The sequence below is a fragment of the Pelodiscus sinensis genome, chromosome 6, assembly GCF_052426305.1.
Source record: "Pelodiscus sinensis isolate ZL-2025 chromosome 6, ASM5242630v1, whole genome shotgun sequence".
In the NCBI taxonomy this organism is placed as follows: domain Eukaryota; kingdom Metazoa; phylum Chordata; order Testudines; family Trionychidae; genus Pelodiscus; species Pelodiscus sinensis.
The window spans coordinates 79958259-79981742 of NC_143057.1; the positions used below are offsets into that span (position 1 = coordinate 79958259).

General features: G+C 40.2%; 1 protein-coding gene across 2 annotated transcripts in view; it reads right to left on the reverse strand.

The window, feature by feature from the left end:
• Window positions 1–3681: 3681 nt before the first annotated feature.
• LOC102460195 (versican core protein) overlaps window positions 3682–23484 on the reverse strand; it is a 158085-nt gene continuing 138282 nt past the window's right edge. For both annotated transcript variants that reach the window (XM_075932193.2, XM_075932194.2), the window contains 3 exons: window positions 6650–6794; window positions 5550–5732; window positions 3682–4847 (listed from right to left, as the gene is read on the reverse strand). In XM_075932193.2, coding sequence (XP_075788308.2) covers window positions 4717–4847; window positions 5550–5732; window positions 6650–6794 — 459 coding nt within the window. In that variant the 3' untranslated portion in view covers window positions 3682–4716. The remainder of the gene's footprint in view (window positions 4848–5549; window positions 5733–6649; window positions 6795–23484) is intronic.

The window sequence follows — 23484 nt, forward strand, 5'->3', positions numbered from 1 at the left end:
CCATTGCAGTTCTGTCCTACCACCTTCAGAGAGCTGCCTTTGCACTTACTCCCATGCCCCTGCTTTTTTCGGCTATATTAATTCAGGTTTTTTTCCTTTTTTACAAAAAGTTTTGACACTATAATCATAGCACACAAGTCATAATCCATGCTGCTTTGGATACGTTGAGAAGAGACGGGGATAATACCAGTCACCAGTAAAAGGAATAACCAAGAATAGCCATTGCATCTTCTATCTAAAACTTGTTTCCTTCATGACAGCTCCTGAAAATTCCAGTTTGCAGTCAAATAACTATTCAACTGGATCACTTTCGGAGAGTCTAAATGTATGTATCTCCATGACTGGCAGGAGAAAGAACTATAGTACCAACAATAGGGCCAGAAGAGGATCCTACTGATGGTGATGCACCATGGAAGGTGACTAAATTGTTTCTTTCCCCATGCTCCAGGACATTATCTTCTTGCAGCACAGTCACAAAAAAGTCCCGTCCACTTCTGACGCCAGAACTCCCGATTCGCCCTTGCTGGAGCATACTACATGAAATAGCCTCAAATCACATCACTCTACAGGCAGATGTCTTGCAACAATATATGATTGCTCTCAGTTACCAGGACAGCACTGGAAGACCTTGACTTAGTATGTATACATGGGTATATATTATGTCTGCGTGAATGTCTACAAGTTGCTGTGTCTCTCCCTGTTAAGTTGTGCAACATTTCAAATGTTCAGAATTCCTAAAACTCCCTTTTTCATAGCTATAAGTGGATTTTGAAAGTTGAAGTGTGAAAAAATATTCTATTTACTATTTAATATTTAATATTCTATTCTCCCCTCCCTCCTCCTTTAAGCCCCCCCCCCCCAAATAACTGAAGTGCCTGACTATCTCTAATATATTTGTCTTCACTTGGGGGAAGTTGGGGAGCATCGTTATTGGGACTTGGGAACTAAGTGATGTGCCCATCACACAGGAAGTCTGTGGTAGACCCGTGTCTCCCAAATCCTAGGCCAGGGCCATAATCAATGGACTATCCTTCCTTTCTTTAGGCCCTCACAATTTAACAATGGGGATTACTGTAATAGCATGAAAAACCCCACACGAAATGAAATTTTGCTATGAAAGAAAAAACTTATTTTTGCAGCACTTCTTGAATCTGTAAAGCAGTGGTGGAACAATAGACCCTTACTACATTTCTTCACTCTCTCTTCCTGGCCAGGCTGGAGATGGAAGTAGTGTGTCAGTAGCCTTTCTTGCAGTGCACAGACTCTTTTTCTTCCACTCCTGGTCTGTAGTTCAAGTGTTTAATGAAGGTTCTTATTTTATCCAAGATGAGCCACCCATCCCTACCACATGCACTGCAAGCACAAAACTGGAAGAGATTCTATTTGCATGGACTTTCCAACTCCAGCTCCATCATCATGGCATTTGCACCCACGTCAGGAATACAGTTCAATGTGCCTCAGCTGGCTCTGAGTTTAGGGAGTGCCTACTGTTATCAAGCTTGAGTAGTGGTGTATCAAAGGGGAAGGGGGTATCTGTGGACAGGGTTCATATATATGAGTAGTTAATTCATGCAGCATATTCTTTTGCTGAAACTTTGCAATTGACACTGCAATATGCACCAACATTTACTCCTGCTGTTAATAGAAGCATCCCAACTCAACCTTTGGCACATATAAATGTATTCAGAAGAAACACACAGCCAAGAGGAGCTGCCAGTAGGGAGCACTGGCTGCTGGGAGCAGCAGCACCATGTTCCTCTCTTTTAGCCATGGAATCTTCTCTGAGTAGGGCTGTAGCTCAGCAGATACCGATTTCTATTCCTGGTGATCCACATCGGTGTGGAGAAATGTGGATCCATCCAGGGCTCTACTAATTCGGTAGCAATTACAAAGAAGCTGTGGGATGCTGATTTTGACTTTTATATGCAAATCTCTGACTCCATCCCGTTCCTAACTTTGACCTCAATAACTTTGTGGGTAGTTGCATTTAGTGCTCCTGGAAGTGAAGTCCTAATGCCACTGGATTGAGTAGAGTTTTGGCTTCTTTAAATCAGAGGAAAATGAGCAGAAAAAACTGGAGGTTTTGTGATGTGGACACATGTGACCTATGGCCTAGTGTGTGCCCATCTAACCAACTTTATATTTGGGATTGAAATCAGGAATTAAACTAGGTTTCCAGAAGTGAAGAAAGTTCAATTAATTTTCTAAATAAAAGAAACATGGGTTTGATTTTAATAAGGAAGGTTGTCAGTCCTATTTTATTATGAGTGACAGAGGCAGAAATGGACAGAATCAACATAAGCTATATACCTAACTTATTTAAACTACAGTCACCATGGTATCTGAATGCCTTACAACATTATTTAAATCCAAAAACAAACAAGTAAAAGAACAGATTTATACAACAAATTTGTACATATAGTAAGAAAGTTGACAGAGTGCTAAAGCCTATTCTATGACGTGTATGTGTTTGCACAGTGAAATGATGTGTAGAATACTCTATATCATGAACAGAGCCTTGATTTACACAAGTAATAATCTTGCTCTATATTTTAAAACACTGTCAAAAAATCCAGTATAGCTACTCATCTAAAATCTAATCCAAACCCTATTAAAGTTCAATAAAAGACACCCTTTGACTTAAGTGGGCACTGGATTGGACCCATAGTACCTGTGAAATAACGGTGACTACAAACAGCCTAGCAGATGAGCACCTTAGTCATATGTAAAATATCACATTGCATAGATTTAAAGTGGAAGACATGCAATAACAAGACAAGTCACAGTATAGCAAAACCTTGTTTCTTTGGTGAAACAGAAGCAGATATTAAAGTTACAAAAATTTTAACTTTCATTCACAAAAAAACAGACATTCACATTGTACACTATACAAGTTATAATATAAATAGAGAAAAGTATTATGTGCGCTGTAGAGGGGGAAAATGTACAGGTCAGTGCAGCGGGATACCGCTGTCAAGAACACAAAGAAGTAAGGTTACACTGGGTTTAGCAGTCAATGGAATTTCTTAAAGACACCGTTTGCACTTGTAGATACTGTATTTGCTGAGAAGCCATACAAGGTTTACTTTATGGGCAGCTCAATAGGATACAAATTTCTGCATGTTAGCTTCATTTTCAATTTGTGCTTGCTTCTCTCTCCATAATTTTTGCCTATATCAATACTGTAAGAGACCTCAACTTATTTTTTATATTATTATTGGTATATCACAGGCTATTGATCTTTTTTAAAAAATATATTTTTGCACTGCTCCAAAGAGTGCAAGGTCTTTGCGGAAACAAGCAAACTGACATGGTCCTTGTTGTGGAGAGCTTATTTTAAATACTATCTAACTATACATGTTCAGGCCAGTCATGAGCTGAATGGGTGAAAGTAATATAAAAAATTCAAAATAAAGAAGCCCTGCATACCCACTGCATTCACCACAATCTATATTTTTGCGCACTTCTTTTTAGATAGCCAACATGCTGATTCTTCTACACATCACCCATCTCATCACAAACAAGTGATCCTATTTACTAGGAATTTTGTTCATCAGGGAAACAGCAGTTGAACTGAAATATGGTTCCAAATGCATCAGGGGAGTTTTGGGGTACAATCAACTACCAAGCTCTTTTATTTTTCTTTGCATGGGTTAAATAACATCCAATAAGTTAAATCAGTATGGCTTACTTCATTTATTTAAGTACGCTTCACAGCTGCAGCATTCATACACAAACATTCATTACTTTATAAAAAGATTAAAAAATGGTTATATATACAAAATTTACTTTTTTAATTTTTTTGTTTGTTTAAAAAAAACAACAAACAAAAATTTTAAAAAAACAAAACAAAACAAAACAAAACAAAACAAACAGCCTAGGTCTATCTCCGTTATAAAATGCAGAGACCTGTAACATAGACCTATGGTTAGTATTGTGAAAGTCATTTTAAGAACGTAACTCTGATTGAGAGAGTTAATGTATTAGCACTTTTACTCTTACAGGCCTCCTTTGTCATATACAAATCCTGCATGCAGTCCTCTCTCACCATTGCTGAAGCTGGAATGGAGAGCTGGAAAAGTGCCACACAGCAGTCCCTAGTTCAGGCTTACTCTCACTTTTTATATTCTACTTCTAAGTTTCACATCACATGGACAAAAACTGTACCTCTGATGATAGATTAACAAAAAAATGGCACGTAACTTATGTGTTTATCTTCATCTTGCAGTTTTCAGTCAATACAACTATATTTAAACCATCTCCAACCTAGGCAAATGACATACAAACAAGAAAATCATTGATTACAGACCTCTGAGGCCATATAACCCTAAATATGCCCAAACTTAGTGTGACTTTTCATTTTATATACAGGATTTTAAAAACAACACACAATTAAACATCATAAAATCATCTTATTTACATTTTCATTGGTGCTAACATTGAGCTGTTTACATATTGCTGTAGGCTGGTATAGGTTATAAAATGGTCCCCACTGGTGGCATATAGAAAACTAACATTTCTTATTGGCTGGAAAAGGTTCCTTGTATTTTTATTTGTGAATCTGCTGATAAACACCAACATTTTTGTAAAATGTGTTGTGAATTCTGGCATCCATAGTTCAAAACAATTTGATAATACTTCTATAAGTGATAGAAAAGGCACAGTAAGTTAGAACGTTGGCTGAAATGGTGAAAATCCCCATTCACCATTTATCATTCAGCGCCTTGAATCCTGCCACGTCCTGATCCAGCGGTGATAATGTTTTGATGAATTTAACAAAGTTCCCTTTCCTGATGAAGGATGTTTATAGTAATATTTCTTAGAATAAGTCCTTTGGAATGTGGACGCTGTGAGGAAGGGGAAAAAGCAGGAAAACATTAAAAGAATTCCTTAATCTGAACAATAAACTGGCGGATAATGTGACTATATAATGAGTTGCACTTTATATTAAAGTTCCATTATTAATTGTTTATAAAGGGTTAATAAATGAGTATTTGATATTATAAACATGTGACAGACAAAAGTATTATGTGTTATAGATGATTACAAGCATATTAAAAGTCAGAATCATCAATGGTTGTGAGTCACAGTTATAAGGAACCTATTTGGCCATGATTATTCTCTATGCCAACTTTTATGAATTTATCAGTTACATGATATTTTATGTGTTTTTAAAGACCCAGCTCCTGTAATTAAGTGAGAGTTTCAGCTTTCACTTTTTTTGTTTTTTAAATATATTTCTAGTCCTGATGGTTGAGGAGAAAAGTTTAGAACTCATGATCCAGATACATCCTAAAGGCTGAGAAACCAGAAGACAAAAGACTCCCTCACACTTTTTTAAAATCATGATTTGTTGATACCTGATTTATGGTTTTGAACACCTGAGATTAACAATGTTGCTGGAACAATCTATATAAATTGACATCTATTCATCATTTTTAACTCTTCATACATTAGCTGAAAATGTATCCTTACTAAAACATTTGACCATAGTGGGTCTATAGTTTCTGATATAATTCATAGTCAGTTCCTTTTCAAAAGCAACTTACGATTCATGCAGGTGATTTTAGGCATATCCCAGCTTCCATTCCCTAGACACCGGATAGTTGGAATATGGCGCTGGATGAAACCATCTTTGCAGTGGTATCTAATCAGGGAGTTGATTTCATAACGAGGTTTCATCTTCCCAAAGGTCTTTGCATTTTCCACAACTGGAGGCTGACCACAGGCAACTGAAAACCAAAAAGGGCCAAATTCATAAGTGTCATTCCAAAGTGTAACCCAGCAGTCTTTAACCAAGGACAGCACCAACTGACTTCTTAGGAGTATGACTTAAATCAGAGCTGCAGGATCAGCCAGTTGCCACATGGTGTACAGATTTTAATAATGTAAGATTGGGAACTGGAATTTGCATACAAAAGTGCTGGAATTTCTTTTTGGCTTTTAATTTATGTGTAGCTTGAGTGGCAATTTCTGCAGAGATTTTCTCTTGAAAGCTGCAGCACTCCAAAGGTCATTAATTCTACAGCAAAAGGTTTTCAAAACGGTCTAATTCATAAACTTCATTTGGAATCCTCCTTGTGAATGAGAATATATGTGAAACATTACAGACCTATGGAAATGTATGTGAAACACTGGAGACCTTACCAGAAGATCAATGCTCTGGAGGTCAATCTTCTGGCATTTGATTTAGTGGGTCTTATATAGACCTATAAATTGAACACTGAGGGCTGCTCCCACCAGTGTCTGGTACTTCTCCTTACGTGAGGAGTAAGGGAAGCCAATGGGAGCATTTGCTCCCGTTGGCCTCCTGTTGTGTAGACGCCACCAAAGCTCAACTTAAGGTAAGCCGATTCCAGCTATGCATTTTGTATAGCTGGAGCTGTGTTCCTTAAGCAGATCTTACTGGTCTAGTGTAGACTAGACCTTTTTATAGTACTTTTATAATAGAAAGGTAGGGGAAATATGTTGGGATCTATTCTTAGCTAGAATATGGCTACACATTGAACACAAACCCATCAAAGGATCCATTTAATCAACTTACAGACAGGATTTGTCTCCATTAATTTATAAAGCAGGGTCACTAAGATGTATGAATTCAGAGAATCTTGCCTATTTCAATCACTATTACATAGTGATGGTTACTTACCTGTTCCTTTTTTGCAGGTGTATGTAAGGTGATAATTGCATGGCACATCATTCCACTGGCCATTCTCATGCCAAATTATAACCACACAGTCTTCTCCAGCAGAAAAGAAGCTGTCTGGCTGGTTAGGTCGCCAGTTTTCATATTGCTGCAGAAAAGAGGAGCAAAGTCATGATTTCCAGAGTCAGGACATATTATATTCTGCATTAGAGAAGGCCACATATTACCTCTGAAAGAGAGCAAATTCAATAGTTCAACCCAATCAATTCAGCACAAATTAAACAAAAAAATTGATATACAATTAATAAGACACTGGAGGGAACTGATTTTCTTAAAGGCAAAAAATATAACGCTTACTGACTTCACTGTTCGGCCAGTACCCTGTCTCTGACATCAGCTGGCACCTGATGCTTCAGAAACAGCTGTGAGAGCCCCACAATACGCACATGTGGGATAATCTGTTTCCAGTAGGTCTCATCCTGGTTTCCAAACATACACAACAACTAAAGACAGATCTTTCCCTCCATTAATGGACATCCCACCCTTTCTGGGCTTCTCTGACCCCTTTTTAATTGCCTCCTAAAAATGCGGTGTCACTCCTGGAATAATTGTATGAAGGATAAATTAAATAGCTGAAATTTAAATGCCAGAATCTAGTCAACCGATCAGCTCCTGGTATAGTCAAAATGGCAAGATCCCTTTGCCCCTAGTGTTGACATTTGAATGTGGTACATTGTCCATATAAATGTCCATAAAAGCATAGCTTTGTTAAAAATAACTTTGGGAAATTACAACTCAGTGTCCGTTTGAACCATTTGGAAACAAAGTCAATGAACTACTCACACCTGCTGTTTAGCCAATGCTGAATCAAGCTCTTAAAAAAACCTCAGTTTAATACTTAACCTGTTCCTACTACAATATGTCAGTTTATCGATCAAAAGCCTTTCATTACCTAAGCATTTCTCAAGTCTAATATTCTAGTCTAAACTGAGCTGCACTGAATTTATTACAGGTATCTAGGTGTCAATGGGAATACCAGGTTGAAAAGGGATCCTGGTGGCTCTGGTCAGCACAGATGACCAGGCCATTAAAAGTTCAGCTGGCAGTGCAGGGGGGTTAAGGCAGACTTGCTGCTTGCCCTGGGTCTGAGTGGCAGCCAGAAGCAGTGGCATGTCCCTAAAGCCCTTAGGCATGGGACGGCCAGGGAAGTTGCATGCTGCCTCCTGCCTTTGCCCCTAGCACGGGTCAGTAGCTCAAATTGGCTTGGAGCTGCCTGAGGTAAATATTGCCCAACCAGAGCCCACGCCCTGAAGGCCCTCCTGTACTCCAACCACCTGATCCAGCCCTGCGCCTTTTCCCAGAACCTGCACCATGTTCCACACTCCAACTCCTGACCCAGCCCTGAGCCCTCTCCCAGAGTCAGCATCCCACACCTCCTTCCTCTAATCCCCTGCTCTAGTTCTGAGCCTGACCCGCACCCATGCTCTCTCTGAGCCCACACACCTCCGTCCCACACACTTCCCAGAGCCTGCACCTCCAGCTGGAGCCCTCACCTCTCCTGCACCCGAACCCTCTGCTGCAACCCAATAAAAATGACCAAGTCAGTGAGAGAGGGGAAATGTGAGACAGGGGAAATGTGATGAGGGGGTGTCTTAGAGAAGGTATAGGACCCTGGGGAAGAGTGGGGCAGAAGGCAGAGCAAGGGTATTCAATTTTCTGAAACCAGAAAGTTGGCAACCGTAAATTATTTTCACTTCTGTCCTTCAGTGTTCAGAATCACTAATACAGGACATATACAAGTTAGAGATCTGAAAGTGTAACCGTGTACATGGTTAACCAATGAGTCTGGGCTCAACAGTTAACGTGCATGGTTACACACAGGCCTCCGCCCACCGTGCTGAGTAATGTCAGTAAACAAGTAATTTTATGGCAGTTAGTGGAGTTACTCTGGATTGACAAAGTAAAATCCGAAGTGGATGTTCTGTTATGCCTGCTCAGCCCTTCTTCAGCATGCTCAGATATGTCATGTAATTGAATGGTTGTGTAACTGCATGAAATCTGAGTGGTTACATGAGTATTAAATAATCCCTGGGGGTGGGGCTGACACTCCCAGCCCCACTCCTGGGAAGCCCCCTGCCACCTGTATCAGAGGCAGCAGCACGGGGTGGCAGGCAGAGCCAGTCCATGAAAGGAGTCAGTTTAAAAACTAGCTCCCGGTACAGACAGGCTGCCTGCCTGGACCATGCTGCTGCCTCTGTCCACGGGAAGCTCATCCCCCCCACCATGGACACAGGCTGCTCAGCGGGATGTGGAGCAGCCTCTGTCCTTGGAGATCTCAGATCCACTGCAGACAGGGGTTGCTGCTGAGAAGCAGCCTCCACTGCCCTGCCCCTCCACACTGCTGCCTCTGGTAGGCAGGCAGCACCAGGGAGCTGGTGCTAGGGAGTCTTTTAAGATGCCTCCCCCTAGCACTGGCTTCTGCAGCCCTCTCCGCCCAAGGGCAGGCAGGTCTGCGGGAGCTGATACGCTCAGGGAGCCTACTTGAAAGTCCATTCCCTGCATGTACTGGCTCCAGCCTACCCCTCTCATCCTCTGCGCTAGTATAGAGAGGCAGATCAGGTGTTCATGGGGAACCAGTTTTTAAGCTAGCTCCTCATGGGCACTGTCTCTCACTTTCCTGATGCAGAGGGAGCAAGGGGGGAGAATGCATGTAGCCAACAAGATTAACTGATGAGGCTCAGCTTATCAGTTAATCGTCTATTCCTCTATAGGATGACATCCCTAGCAGAGATGTGAGCTGAGGATGATCAGTGTCTTATTTGATTTGAGCTCTAATCACATACAGCAGTTTGTGGGAGTTTCACATTGTAATACTTTCAAACTTTTTTGTTTGCTTCATTGGCAGGCTGCAGCCTAATGGTGCAAGATCAAATCTAGACTTTGGTTTGTTCAAGAATGTCTGATACTCCGCAGCATGACACACCATTGCCTCACATCTGATACGATCATTGTACTTATCTATTTTGGCTGGGAAGCTCTGGTTTTTCTTGGTGGTAATGCCAGAATTACTTAAGAGAGGAAGTTCCGAACAGCTGAATTGCTCCTCTGGGAAGTTTTTCAATACCTTATTTAGCCGCACTCCACTGATTAGGCAATAAGGAGTTAGGGGGGAAACTGTCTCTCAGTTTGACTAGTACATGTTACTTTACAATGCATTAATATCCTTTTTTTTGTTATGAGAGAGATTTGGGGGGATCCCAGAGCTTAATTCTTCTCTGACTTACAATAGTGTAAAGCAAGAGCAACATTATTGGGATCAGTGAAGTTACAAACAGCATAAAACTAGTGAGACAGAAAAATCAACCCCCACATGTAGCAATTGCTAGGCCACAGCATTTGCATTCAAAGATATTCCATGTCTATAATCCCTGCATTTGCAAAGTGTAAAGACATCCTCTATAAATACAAAAATGAATCCAAAATACCTGACTAATAATTCCTCTGTTGAGAACCACTGTTCCAATATCCTAAACAAAGCATCTTTCTTTTTAGTGGTTGTCATTTGAGATCATCATATTTCAACTCAATCACTGTATTTTACAAAAAATACATTGTACCAAAAATAGCTCTTTCAGGCAGGCTCTGTCCCTGTTCAGCTCTTTAGTATGCAGGGTTTTTTAAAAGTCATGCCTAAAAGAGCTCAGTAGCCAAACTCACAGATGGATCCAAAGAATACTGGCCTTGTTCCAGTCTCTCTGCATGTATCTTCATGTAGTTTGTGTCTCCACAAATCAGTGAAGCCATTATCCAAAGGCTGTTCCTCATATCCAGATACCTTTCAAGCTAGCCTGAAGTCATCAATCAAATGCTAACTCGTATCTTACCAACACCAATAGTCTTTGTTTCTGAAAACCTGAGTACATTCACATTTTAAGTTGACTCCAGGTGAAAAAGCTACTATGGGCTTTTTTAAAAAAATCTACAACAAAAATATTATGGTGTTACGCCACCAAAAAGAATCACCTAAAGAACATTACCCCTATGGGCAATATGGAAGCAAGGCCATGAGGAAATCATTGTGACATAATGTGAAATGATGCCTGAGATCAAAACATTAAAGGACATCCAGGTAGAGACTAGGGACCTATACTCATTGCCATTTGTACAGCTGCGAGGGGAGCTCATTGCCAAAGGTGGGGCTCTCTGCACATCTTTCCTCCAGCCATACAGTGGATCTGCAAGGACAGTGTTTGTGGAGGGGAGCTACACAAAACATTCCTGTGAGCTACACAAAGTAGTTCACATCTCTCAATGTTTCAGTCTCCCTGCAGACTTAAGATGAGATTGCTCTCTTGGTGACATTTTCAAGCACATCTTCAGAACTGCGATGGGTAGAAATTTAGGGTTTGTCTTTGGTCCCTGCACAGATACAAAATATGTATCCACAACCACAAAAATGAGCCGCAGATATCTGCGTCCACATCTGCAGTTGCAAATACCCATGAATATAAAGTGGATATCCACAAATTTGCAGGATTCTAGATACAAAATTTGTATCCGCAAAAATGAACCATGGATATCCACATCTATGCGGATACTCACGGATCTAAAACAGATATCCTGAGATCTGCCGGGCTATATCTGACAGCATAGTTACATGCTGGCTAAACCTGCCAGCACAGCTACACTTCCTCCCAAAAGAACATTAGCTCTCTTTTGTTGACATAGTTACATTTACACTTGCACTACATCTAGACTGTATCCCTCTGTCGACAGAGAGATGTAGATTTGGCACATTGAAATTGCTAATGAAGCAGTGATTTAAATATCCCATGCTTCATTAGCATAAACATGGCTGCCACTTTTTTTGAAATTGAGTTTTTCTGAAAAAAAAACGGCAGTCTAGACGCAGATCTGTCAAAAATCAAGTCTTTTTTGACAGACCCTGTAAACCTCATTTTTTCAACAGATCCACATCTAGACTGCCTTTTTTTTTTTAAAAAAAACCCTCCTTTTCAAAAAAAAAAAAAAAAAAAGCAGTGGCCATGTTTATACTAATGAAGCGTGGGATATTTAAATCCGTGCTTCATTAGCAATTTCGATGTGCCTAATCTACATCTCTCTGTCGATAGAGGGATGCAGTCTAGACATAGCCTTGGTGGTGGAGGGGTTACTAGCATAATTGTGTCAGCTGAGAGTGCATGATTTTTTCACTCTCTTAGCTGACATAGCTATGCTGGCAAAACTTCCACTGAAAATTAGTAAGGTTAAGATGCTGATGTCATCCATAACTCCAGAAGCTGGTTCTAGGTACATGAGTAGAGTGTCTCTAAGCCTTATTCTGTCTCTGAGAAATCATACAACAATACTGCCCTGTGATCATGGTCAACCTGAAAACAAGAGTAAACCCTTAATACTCTTCATGGTTTGTAACTATAATGTGCTCCCTCAAGTCATTTTCTTTATAAGGTTTGCTGGTGAAACGGAGGCCCACAATTACTTCTTGTAATTAGACAGTATTGGCTTACACATCACTACCTTTCTTTGCTACAGAGCAGAGGTCTCTTCTATAGTGAGATGAAGGAGAGTCCAACAATTAGAGCTCTAATCTGGGACTTGGGAGATACAGGTTCAATTCCCTGCTGTGCTACAGGCTTCCTATGTGACCTTATCACTTAGACCGGGGTAGGCAGTAATTTTTTATGCGGGGGAGGGGGGGGCACTCTAAGAATTTGGTAAGTGGTCAAGAGCCTGACTTTTCTATTATAGTAGTATGTGGGGTCCGGGATGGAGGTTGGGTGCAGAAAGTAGCTCAGCATAGAGGATTGGCGTGCAGGAGGTGTGGGTGCAGAAGAGGATTTTGACCTAGGGGAGTGGTAAATGAGAGAGTGCAGGGTCTGGAGGGGAGTTGTGACCCAGGGGCTGGGGTGCAGAGCATTTAACTTGTGACCTGGGGCAGGCGGTTGGGGTATGGAGGGAGTGCCAGGTTCAGGCTCTGGCTGAGAGGTGGCTCACTGCCAGCAGCCCAGCAGGATCCTTGGGTAGGCTTCCTGTTTGTCATGCCCCCACACACCACTCAAACCTATGGCCAGCTGCTGGGGCAAGCGTGTGCATCTCTGTAGGGCACATGACTATTCTGTGGAGAAGGGTCTCCATGAGGTGCCTGTGCCCACAAGCACAGTCCAAGCAGCATGGGATGAAGCAGGGACAGAGCCTGCCCAAAGGCACTGGCAGCCCAGAGGATTGTGGCAGCCTGGACTCAGCCTACACACAGTATTTTTACACACAGTATTTTGTCTGCTCCTGACTTAAGACTGAATACACTGCAATTAAAAATCCATGTTGGCCTGTGCCAGCTGATTCTGGCTGCAGGGCAGTATAATTGCACTGTAGAAGCTTCTGGGCTCGGTCTGCAGCCCAAGCTCTGGGACCATCCCCCTTTGCAAGTTCCTAGAACCCAAACATTTACACAACACTTAAACAGCCCCTTACCCCTATTACCCCTAAGCCTGAGTCAGCTTGCACAGACCAACCGTGGGTGTCTAATTGCAGTGTAGACAAACCCTTAGGTACCATCTAGACTGCGGGGGTTTTCTGGGATACCAGAGATATCCCAGAAAAACTGCTGCATTCAGGGAACGCATTTGCTCTTCCGCTTTTATTTGCGGAAGAGCAAACATGCTCTTTCGGGGATTCCTGTATTCCTCATCTAGACGGGGCCAAAAAGCGGAAAAGCCTCTTCCAGAAAAGCAATCAGAGTGCAATTTGCGTAGCTTTTTCCGAAAAATGGCTATAGTGTAGACTTAGCCTTAATCTCTTGGTTCCTGAACTGGAAAACTGTGAGGCATTCAAACATTATGGTAAAGGAGGCCATATAAGTATCAAAAATACATTTATTGTTATGTCCCTCTAGTGAATGAATTGCTATAAACTTCATTCCACCTCCCCCCATATTTTCATTAGCATTAAACTTAACCAGACTGTGCCAACTGAGTGACAGACTGTCTTTTCACTTAAATTAAGTCTAAGGAAACAACCATTTAACAGCAAACCCTTTGTCATTCAGCAGTGTCACTATTCAAAAGGAGCAAGCACAGTATTCCCATCATGAAGACTTCTCTGCAAATACCCTAATACACTCTGCCATACAGAAGGTTAGTTATTTACAATAGTTTACAATAACCACCCATACTCTGGAAACTAATAAGTCATCCATTTAGCTCTTTAGCTGTTTGCATATTGTCAAGGTGAATTTGTGGGGGAAAAACATCTGAGTATTGTAATAGCCATCTACTGATAGCAGCCTTTCCTTTATCACAGAAATACATACCAAGTGGCTGTGATCAATAGGCTAGGATTTTATACCCCAACAGTCAACAGATGCTGTGTGTAATGAACCACAGCAAAATAAACCTCATATGCAAACAAAACTTAATTACTTGACCCTTTTCTTGTGTACAGGCCAATAATCCCTTCTAAAACTAAACTCAAGGAATTATTTACTAGAAGTGTGTCTAATCTTTGCATTTTCAGAGTTGCTGGGGGTGGGGAGCAGTTTCTGCAACTTACATGACTCTGCAGTACACATTTTTCCTGGCATGTTTTTGACATCTGTTATTAGAATGGGATTTGTATTCCTGTGGCCCTTCGCCCTGACTGCTTCACAATGAGCAACTGATGTGGCATATCACAAAGCTGAGACAAGGACACCAGGAGTGGGAAGAAGGATTTTTCCGGAGGCCATTTTATCTTAAATTAAAGTTAAGCAACATTTCCTGACTAGCATTTATCAGTAAACTGGTTTAAACTGAGCTCTAGCAGCCTTCAGGATACTACCGAGAACTTGCAATTGTCTCATTTTCCCTAATCCTCCTTGAGAATGGGAATATGCTCTTCCATAATAACAGATAAGCCCTTAGAAGTTCTTATCAGGAAAGTCGCTGACAGAGTCACACTGGTGGGCTTCTTTTGAAATTCATTTACCTAACTCAACTCAGCTGTTATATATCTGCTTTTCAATGAGGCCACGTCCTGCTATTACCCAGTTTTACAGCTGGGTTGACTGATGCATAAGGAGGTCAGTTGACTTTTCCCAGGTTACAGAGAGTGAGCAGATGAGTTTAGACTACTCCATTAGACAACACTGCTTCTATTAACTGAGAGACTGGAGGAGGCCTGGAAGGAATTTCATGTTCCATAGAAAGAAAAAGGTCAAGGATTTATTTGTAAAGATTCAATAATGATTATAATTTCCTTTAATAGTCACAGCACCATTTAATGAATCTGATATTTGCTCTTGGATAGACAAGATGTTCCCTTATGTCAATTGAATTGCTGCGCTGAATTTAGTTCTCAGTCCTGCAAACAGTTTCACACGTGCTTTACTTCAAAAGCATGTGAGTAGTTCCACTGATTTCATAGAGAATATACATATGCTTAAAGGGCCCCCCCCCCCATTCAATCAAAGTATTTAAGCATCTGCCTAACCTATGTATAATCCCATGAAAATTCTTGGGCAGTCCACTTGATTATGTGCTGAAGCACCTGGCATACCCTATAAATATTTACATCTAACATAGAATATATATCATTTAGAGAAAATATTACAATGCCATACAAAGCACTGTTTAGAATCAGTGACATGCTGATACATATACTCACTGTGAAACGTATGTTTTGTATAGTAAGGAGAGGTGTTTGTTTGGCTCCTTGACTTAATTATTTCATTTGAGCACTAGTGAAAATGAGAAAGTTTGTGTTGAACATAACAGGGAGCTTCCACTAGATGGAGCTGCCTACCCATTATTATGCCTAGATAGTAATATTCAGCTGCTGTGTTACACTACTTTGAATAATACTAAAAAAAATTTAAAAAGATTAAAAATATTAACTCCTCCTTTCCATGCTTGATTCAAAAGCCCATTGACACAAATGTAAAGACCCCTGCTGATGTCACTGGACTTTGGATGAGGCCAATTTTTTCACCGTGTTTCATGTATTTAATTTAGTAAGGACAAATTACTTTGATTTATTTGTATGCTTAAGGGTGACTTTTTCAGAGGAAGTCCAGACTGCTCCATACAGGAATTAAGGAGACACTGACGTTTTTGGTAAGGAGGGTTTCCCTGATGTCTTTGTCTACTGGCTAAGGCTACATTAGAGAAATGGGAACCATTGTATCTTCATGAGTTTTTTTTAATGGAAATAGTGGCTATCCAGTGTATGGTTCACAGCTTGTGCAATATACTACTTGTTTATTTGGCTGGCCCTCTCTACCTAAGAAGTAGTTGCATCCATCAGAAACAAAACATTTAAAAAATGTTTTAGGATCTTTGGGATAAAGATCACGATGTAAATTAACATCATGATTTAACATAACTTTGCTCTCTAATTAGCTTTTTACAAATTGGAATGAATGTGAATGTTGCAGAAGGACTAATTTAACTTGATTAAACTAATTTGCCATAGGGGAGGTATCTTTGTTTTCAGGAATCTGACAGAGGCTTGTTAATAGAGTAGATGAATTCTGGGAATACTAAAGCAACTGTATAAATCAAAATCTACATAACCATGTTTTTCACTTGTACAACTAACCAGGGACACACACAGAAAAAATATTCCATTGTGCTATTTATTCCCAACCATTATTGCAGGTTTTAGGCCACTACAAGTTTCAGCCCAAAGCCAAAGGTAAGGCAGCTCAGAAATTTGGAGGGGGAAAAGCAGACAAAAACCAAAAGTTTGTTTAAGAGGCCTCATTGGTAGACTGAGACATTCTGAGCTAAGAACATAATTTTAAATAATAATAAAGCATAGATCTCTTGGTATAAGCAGGTCAAATGAGCATCAGAGGGTATGTCTACATTGTGGGGGTTTTCTGGGATACCAAACATGCTCTTTCAGAGAACCCTGTATTCTTCATTCTAGACAGGGCCAAGTGGCAGAAAAGTCTCTTCTGGAAAAGCAATCAGAAAAAGGTACACAAATTGTGGAGAGCAATTTGCATAGCTTTTTCTGAAAAAAACCTATAGTGTAGACCAGCCAGAGAGAGGGGCTGTAATGACTGCTACATATGAAAATCAAAATATTTAATAGATTTAAAATCCCTGTCTTCAGGAAACTTATGGATCTCTGGCACAATAACTTTTTTGTTTCCAGTTGACGGCATGATATTTTAGTCTGTTTGTTTTATTTAATTCTCACTGGCAGCATACCTCCCGACAAGGTTTCATATATTTTTAAGCCCTTTTGTGTTCAATACAGCTATTCTTTCTGGAAGGGGAGGTGTTAGAGGTTTAGACTAAAACAGTCTGATTCACTGACCAATAAAGGAAAGAATAAGAGAGGACTTTTGTTTTTACAAAATGAAACTTTTGTTTTTATGTAGCTACCTAACACTGGCAATGAAGCCTTATATTACAAACATAAAGTATAACACTCCTTTGCTAAAGGGAAGAAAAACTACCGTAAGGTCTCTGGACAGTTGTTAAAGTGGCAACTTGCCCATTACTTTCTTGACTGCCAACATTCTCTGAGCGACAGACAATCTGGCCACAGACACTAGCCAGCTCCTTAATACTACACTAATCTTGTGTAATGGAAGTGAGCTCACTGCCATACAAAGCACTAATTATCAACAGCATTTTCTAAAGGATATGAATAGACAGAGGTCTGCAGCACAACCTCAAGTAGCTATATAGGCTTAATCCATAACATGGAACATTGAAACATAATTCCAATGGACTCCTTCTCCACTATTTATTTGCAAGTGAGCTTCATAGTGAAATGCTAGCAAGCCAAATACAAAGAGAAGAAACATCCAAAAGCAACACCAGATTTTTCTATTTAGATGTGTGTGCTTTACATCTACAAAGGTTGATATTAAAATTCAGTTTCCTATGAGATTTTCAAATACAGACCGCTATTATTTATTTATTGACTTTCAAAGAATGATTTGTAGAATGCCCCCAGATGATTAGGACTGGTAATATTTATATCAATGTCTGTCTTCCACGTAGCAACTTTTTATTACTAAATTTCTCCTAACTTGATTTTCTCCTAGCTGAACAGAGCAGAATTTGATATATGCATTCATCTATCTGGATGTGGTCTATCTATACCTTGCAAATAAAATTTGTGGACTCTGGTCCTTTTTCCTTCTTCATAGTGCCACTGTCATTTTCCAAGGTTAGTTTGGTGGGCGCTAGTAATATCTTTTATAATATATTTGCAGTTGTGGATTGTTCATAAACAGTTCTCACCAAATACTCCAATGAGCATTCAATAGCCATGCTGTGTGATTAGTTAGTTAAACTGCATGATATGGTTCTTATTCCCTGATGGGATGACCTAATATGAACGATTGCAGTACAAGTATTTTATTTGGATGAATAAAAATGCCTACCCATACATTCAGGTGAAAGAAAAATAGACATAGAAGCGCTTGCACAAAAAGTGAATAGAACTGGGTTAAGAATACGTTTTAAGGCAAATCGCTATTTTGATTTTTCAAAAATGCTTATGAAAACAAACTCTTACACATATGTGTTTTAGTTCCCAAATTAGGAACTAGTAGAAAAGAGCCTCGTCCAAGGAACACACAGTACCAAACTACAGAACAACATGACAGGCAAGTATCTTATGGGTTCCAATTCCATGGTTAACATATTCTCTCTGGCATAGTATATAATTCAAATGTAGCCTGTTGCATTCATGGGTGCAGAGCAATGTTGTGAGAGGAAACACTGCTTAAATTCCAGCCAGTATTGCAAAAAAAAGTTCTAAAAGGATTCTGGCCGCCACTTATTCACTAACAAGACTATCAAGACTTGAAGCTGAGGACCTCACTAGTTAAAGGCTGCTTCTGTATGTCCTATTTTGGGAAAGAGTAGTGAAAAGGCTGAAGCTGAGCAATTATGGAAAAATGTGTAGTCTGCAGATTTCCTTGATGGTAGCCCATCTTATTTTAAACACGGCCATTGATCTGAAATTTTGTCAGTGGCAGTGGTCAATAATTTCTATCCTGAGACCATTTACAGCTGAACTTAGCCCAGAATGCAGTAGCCTACTTGTTAATTAGAATTGTTTGTTGAGATCAAACAGCACTTGTTGTGATCTGGGAGCTGCACTGGCTACCTGTGGACTTTTGGGTGAAATTCAAGGTGTTGTGTTCTTTACAATCCTAAGTTTCTCTCTTTTCTAAACTAAACAAGCCCAATTCTTCCGTCTTCCCTCATAGCTCGTGTTTTCTAGGCCTTTAGTCATTTCTGTTGCTCTTCTCTGGTCCTTCTCAATTTTTCCACGTTTTCTTAAAATATGATGCCCAGAACTGGACACAATACTCCAACTGCAGCCTAATCAGTACAGAATAGAGTGGAAGTTTGACTTCTCATATCTTTCTCACAACACTCCTGTTACTGTGTAACCCACACACCTAGGCTATGTCTACACTGGCGGGTTGTTGCGCCAGAAGTATGCAAATGAGGCTAAGCGTGGAATATTGCCGAGCTTCATTTGCATACCTAACAAGCTGCCATTTTTGCGGAAGAGGCTCTTGCGCCAGAAGGAGCTGTCTACACTGCCCCTTCTTCTGCAAGAAAAACCCTCTTGCTCAATGCCGTTATTCCTGAAAATAATCAGTGTAGCGGCATTGAGCAAGAGGGTTTTTCTTGCGCAAGAAGGGGCAGTGTAGACAGCTCCTTCTAGCGCAAGAGCCTCTTCCGCAAAAATGGTGGCTCATTAGGTATACAAATGAGGCTTGGTGATATTCCACGCTTAGCCTCATTTGCATACTTTCAAGGTCCCTTCCAGTTCTAGGAGATAGGCAATCTCCATTAAGAGACCTCTACAGCAGGGCTGGGAGGCAGCTGGCTTTTAGCTCAGAGGGTAGAGGCTCCTATAGTCACCTCCCTAGGTTCAAACCCGCCTTGGTGGTGGTTACAACTACATCCCAGAATCATGTTTGCTTTTTTTTTAAACAGTGTCACGCTATTGGCTCATATTTGACTCATATGTTGACTCAAACATAATTTGGCCCACAGAAATATTTCTTTTTATTATTTGCATTCACAGTGAATCCATTTGCTCCTTGATGGTTTGTCAATGATCTGTACATTTTCTCTCAGAAATTCTGCCTAGTGATCAGTTCATATATTTACAACCTGTAAATCTTCCTGGATTCCAAGACTTGCCTCACTTAGTGGAATTATCATTTCTAACCACATATAAATGCCAGCTGATGAATGAAAACTATGCATTGGAAATAAAGAGCAGTTTTATTGTTGCTGCTTTTGATAAATTGCAAGCAGCTGACCATTTCCATGAGAAAAACAAAGGCCAAGATTTTCAAAAGGAGCTGCTTATAGATAGGCTCTTGAAAAATGGTACTTAAACAAATGGTCTGATTTTCACATTGCTGAGTGCTTGCCAGAGGGAGCTGGTAGGTGTTCTGAGCTTTGATGTAAGAGATCTACTTTTCAAAAGCTTAACTTTTGGCTCTCATTTTTTAAACTCTTGGCCATAAACTTCTCAAATACATTTTTTTAAAAATACAGACATGACATGAATGGATCTCCTGTAATCTACAAAATAATTCTCAGTGAATTGAAATAAAACTTTTCATCTGATTATATACTGCCAGATTTTTCCTCAACTGTATATTGTCACTTAAACCTTCATTAATAGGCTGATAAAAAAGCTCATTTTATTGATCCATCACATTTCATCATGTTAACACTTCAACACTGATCTTATGTAAACTTATAAGAGAATTTTTAAAGCAGTGGAAGAGAGAGAGGGCAAGGACAACATTTTGATTTTGTATTGGCTCATGTAATTCTCATTGAAGGCAGGTAGAAATGAGTGTGAACATCTAAGTGATGGATTTAGTCTTGGTACAAACTAATCAACGTAAGCATCCAACTCTGATCGTATTTAACATGGTTGGCACTTCCTTCCTTCCATTTAATTCATTGTTCTAAATATCTTTTAGATGCAAGTAAAAAGTACATTTGAGCCTTTTTCCCAAAACTGTACTAATAAAATACATGCCACCACTTGACAAAAGAATTCCCTGCAATAGATTGAATAATTATGTTGTGGATTTCCTCATCTTCATGGAAAATGTGCACCAAAGTAACTCAAACCTCATTCCCAATCTCCAGTGGTAGAGTTTGAGGTTCATAGATTCCTGATTCCTGCTTGCTTTGCCCAGATTGAAAATATAAGCCAAGGAGAAATCATGGTGATGTGGCAATTTTAACGGAGTGTGCAGGAGTCACCAGATCCTGCACCCCCATCCACAGTCAGATGGGACTCTCATCCAGCAAGTAGAACAGAAGGTTTATTCATTGACAGGGACACAGCGTAGCACAGTTTTATTGTTACAGGAACTAGGGATGTTAAATATCGGTTAACTGAATAATCGATTCACCTCATGAATTCTTATTGGCTAGTTGACTATTCTATAGTCCCCAGGCAGCCCCTGTCTGGGAGGGGAGGGGTCTGAGCTCCTGGACCCGGCACAAGCCGGAACTGAGCCGGGCTGCCTGCCTGCCTGGCTCCTAATACACTTCAAGTGCAGAGCTGCAGCAGGGGTAGGTCCAGGACCCAGTGCAAGCCGGGACTGAGCTGAGCTGCTGGCCAGCCTGATAAAAAATGTACTGGCAAGAGGTGGGTGGAGGGGGGGAAATGCATGAAGTCAATAGCATTTACCTATAAGCTTTTGCTTATCGATTAATTGGTTAATCCACAATACTATTACATTACTAACAGGAACCAGGAGCATTTAGTATAATTCATCTTGGGGAAAAGGGGACCAGAGCTACTGCTCTGGGCCCCCAAGCCAACTAGGCTCCCTTCTCTCCAAACCAGCTGAAAACTAACTCTCACACCCAGCAACTGATTACAGCCCTCCAGGCTGTTACACCCCCTCCTTTCTTCAGATTCCTGGGCAAAGTGTCTCCTGACTGGATCCTCCACCTAACTCAGGTGACAGGCTTGCCTGGACCATTTCCTACATGCCTCCCCTCAGGAGTTCTCATCCAGAGAAGACAGTAGGAATCACACACAGAATAACAAAGCAACCAGAGTGAATACCATCCCCAATATGTGACAGTAATATATACTGTTTGCCATAGTTATTTCATTTGGGCCACACTGGATAAGACTGTGTCAGGATTTCCATTGTCGTCATCTATTTCAGAAGGTAAACTTCTTTAATATTTTTACACACTAGTCTTATAATTGTTTGTAAACAATATTTAAAGGAAGCATGGGCATACTCTTCAGCTGCTGACTGAGCTGCTCTTGACACTCTATCAAATGAGTACAGTAATAAGACAAAAGCAGCTTTACATCCTCGGCACTTTGCGGCCAAGTGAGGACTGGTTTGCCCCCTGGTAATCACGAAATAGCCGCTAATCCAGTAAGAGACCATTAGTGTAGCAGAACTCTCTGAACTCATTCCTGAGACAATTCTGATGCCAGAGGAATCTTCAGTTTACTGGGTAAACTAGTGCCTTTAAACCAACAGAGCTAAGAACAGCATGAACAATGCTAGATCTCTGCTAGGGCCTCTGCTAATCAAAAATTCAGGATAGCTTGGAGTCAGGATTTATAGGCAGACCCCTCTCTAATCTAAGAAATTGAAGTTAAGAGGGCATATTACTGAGTTCCTTTTTTGTTGTAAACTTACCTATGGTGACATAATGTCAGCTTTCATGATTACAAACTGGATCAATAGGGCTAACGCCTATACTGCAGGTGCTTACCTGCAACAGCACGCACAGGGCTTTCATTGTTAGCATTGTATTCAAATCAATAGAATCTGAAGATGCACCTGATACATTAAGGGCAGTGCTTGCACCTTTGACCAAGATGTAACTGGAACATGTATGTAGAGTCCAACAATTAATAATGATAAACGGTCCAGTGGAGGAGACAAAAATTATGGAAAAGAATCTAAAAAATGAGGCTACGGTAAGCAAACAGAAAACACATGCAGATTCACTGCATGCACAGAACATTTCACACACGGAATAACTGGCTATGGGCTATGAGTTCAAGACACACATAGATTGTTCCCAGAGAAAGGGACTGAGAGTAGGAAAGTGGGATAAAGATAATTTTTTAGAAAATAAGACCTCTTTAGCAGATGGTCTTACACTGCCCTGAAAATGTCTTCTCTTCTTACATTTTTTTCTTTAACTTTGAATTTAACACCCAAGTTTGCCCAGCAACATGTTGAAAATAAAGAATCAACTCTGGCTTTTAATTTCCTGATTTTTGTTAGCTTGTGTCATACCAAATTTGCCTTTGCAATGTGCAAGTTACATCTTGCTTAGTATTTACCAATGCAAAGATATGCCCTTACACAGATAAGGGCTAGATTATGCCTGAGCTTAGGAGAAGAAAGGGATAAACAAAGCGAATGGATCGAAAGGTGCCAGACTCCCAAGAATAGGAGGAAGCAATGTAGAGTAGCAAACTTCCTCTCCCTATAGTCCAAAAGATTTGTGCCTCCAGGCTCAATTAAGGAGATTAGTTCCAGCACTAAAACAAGCACATAGAAAAGTTTGATTTGTTTTCTTTTATTTTTCACTCACCTGTAAGAAATTATCGTTCACATAACACTGAAAAATCTTGGAAAAGTCTTTAATCCTCTATTTACATCAAGTGTCAATTAATCAAATCAGCTTTGTTTCAGAATTCTTACTAAAGACACCATATCTATGTGATAAGCAGTCACATACATACAAACTATTGCAACATAGTCTGTATGTATGTGACCTGAGGACCAGATGTTTCCTGGTTAGAGAAGGGTTCACAAAGGAAAAAAT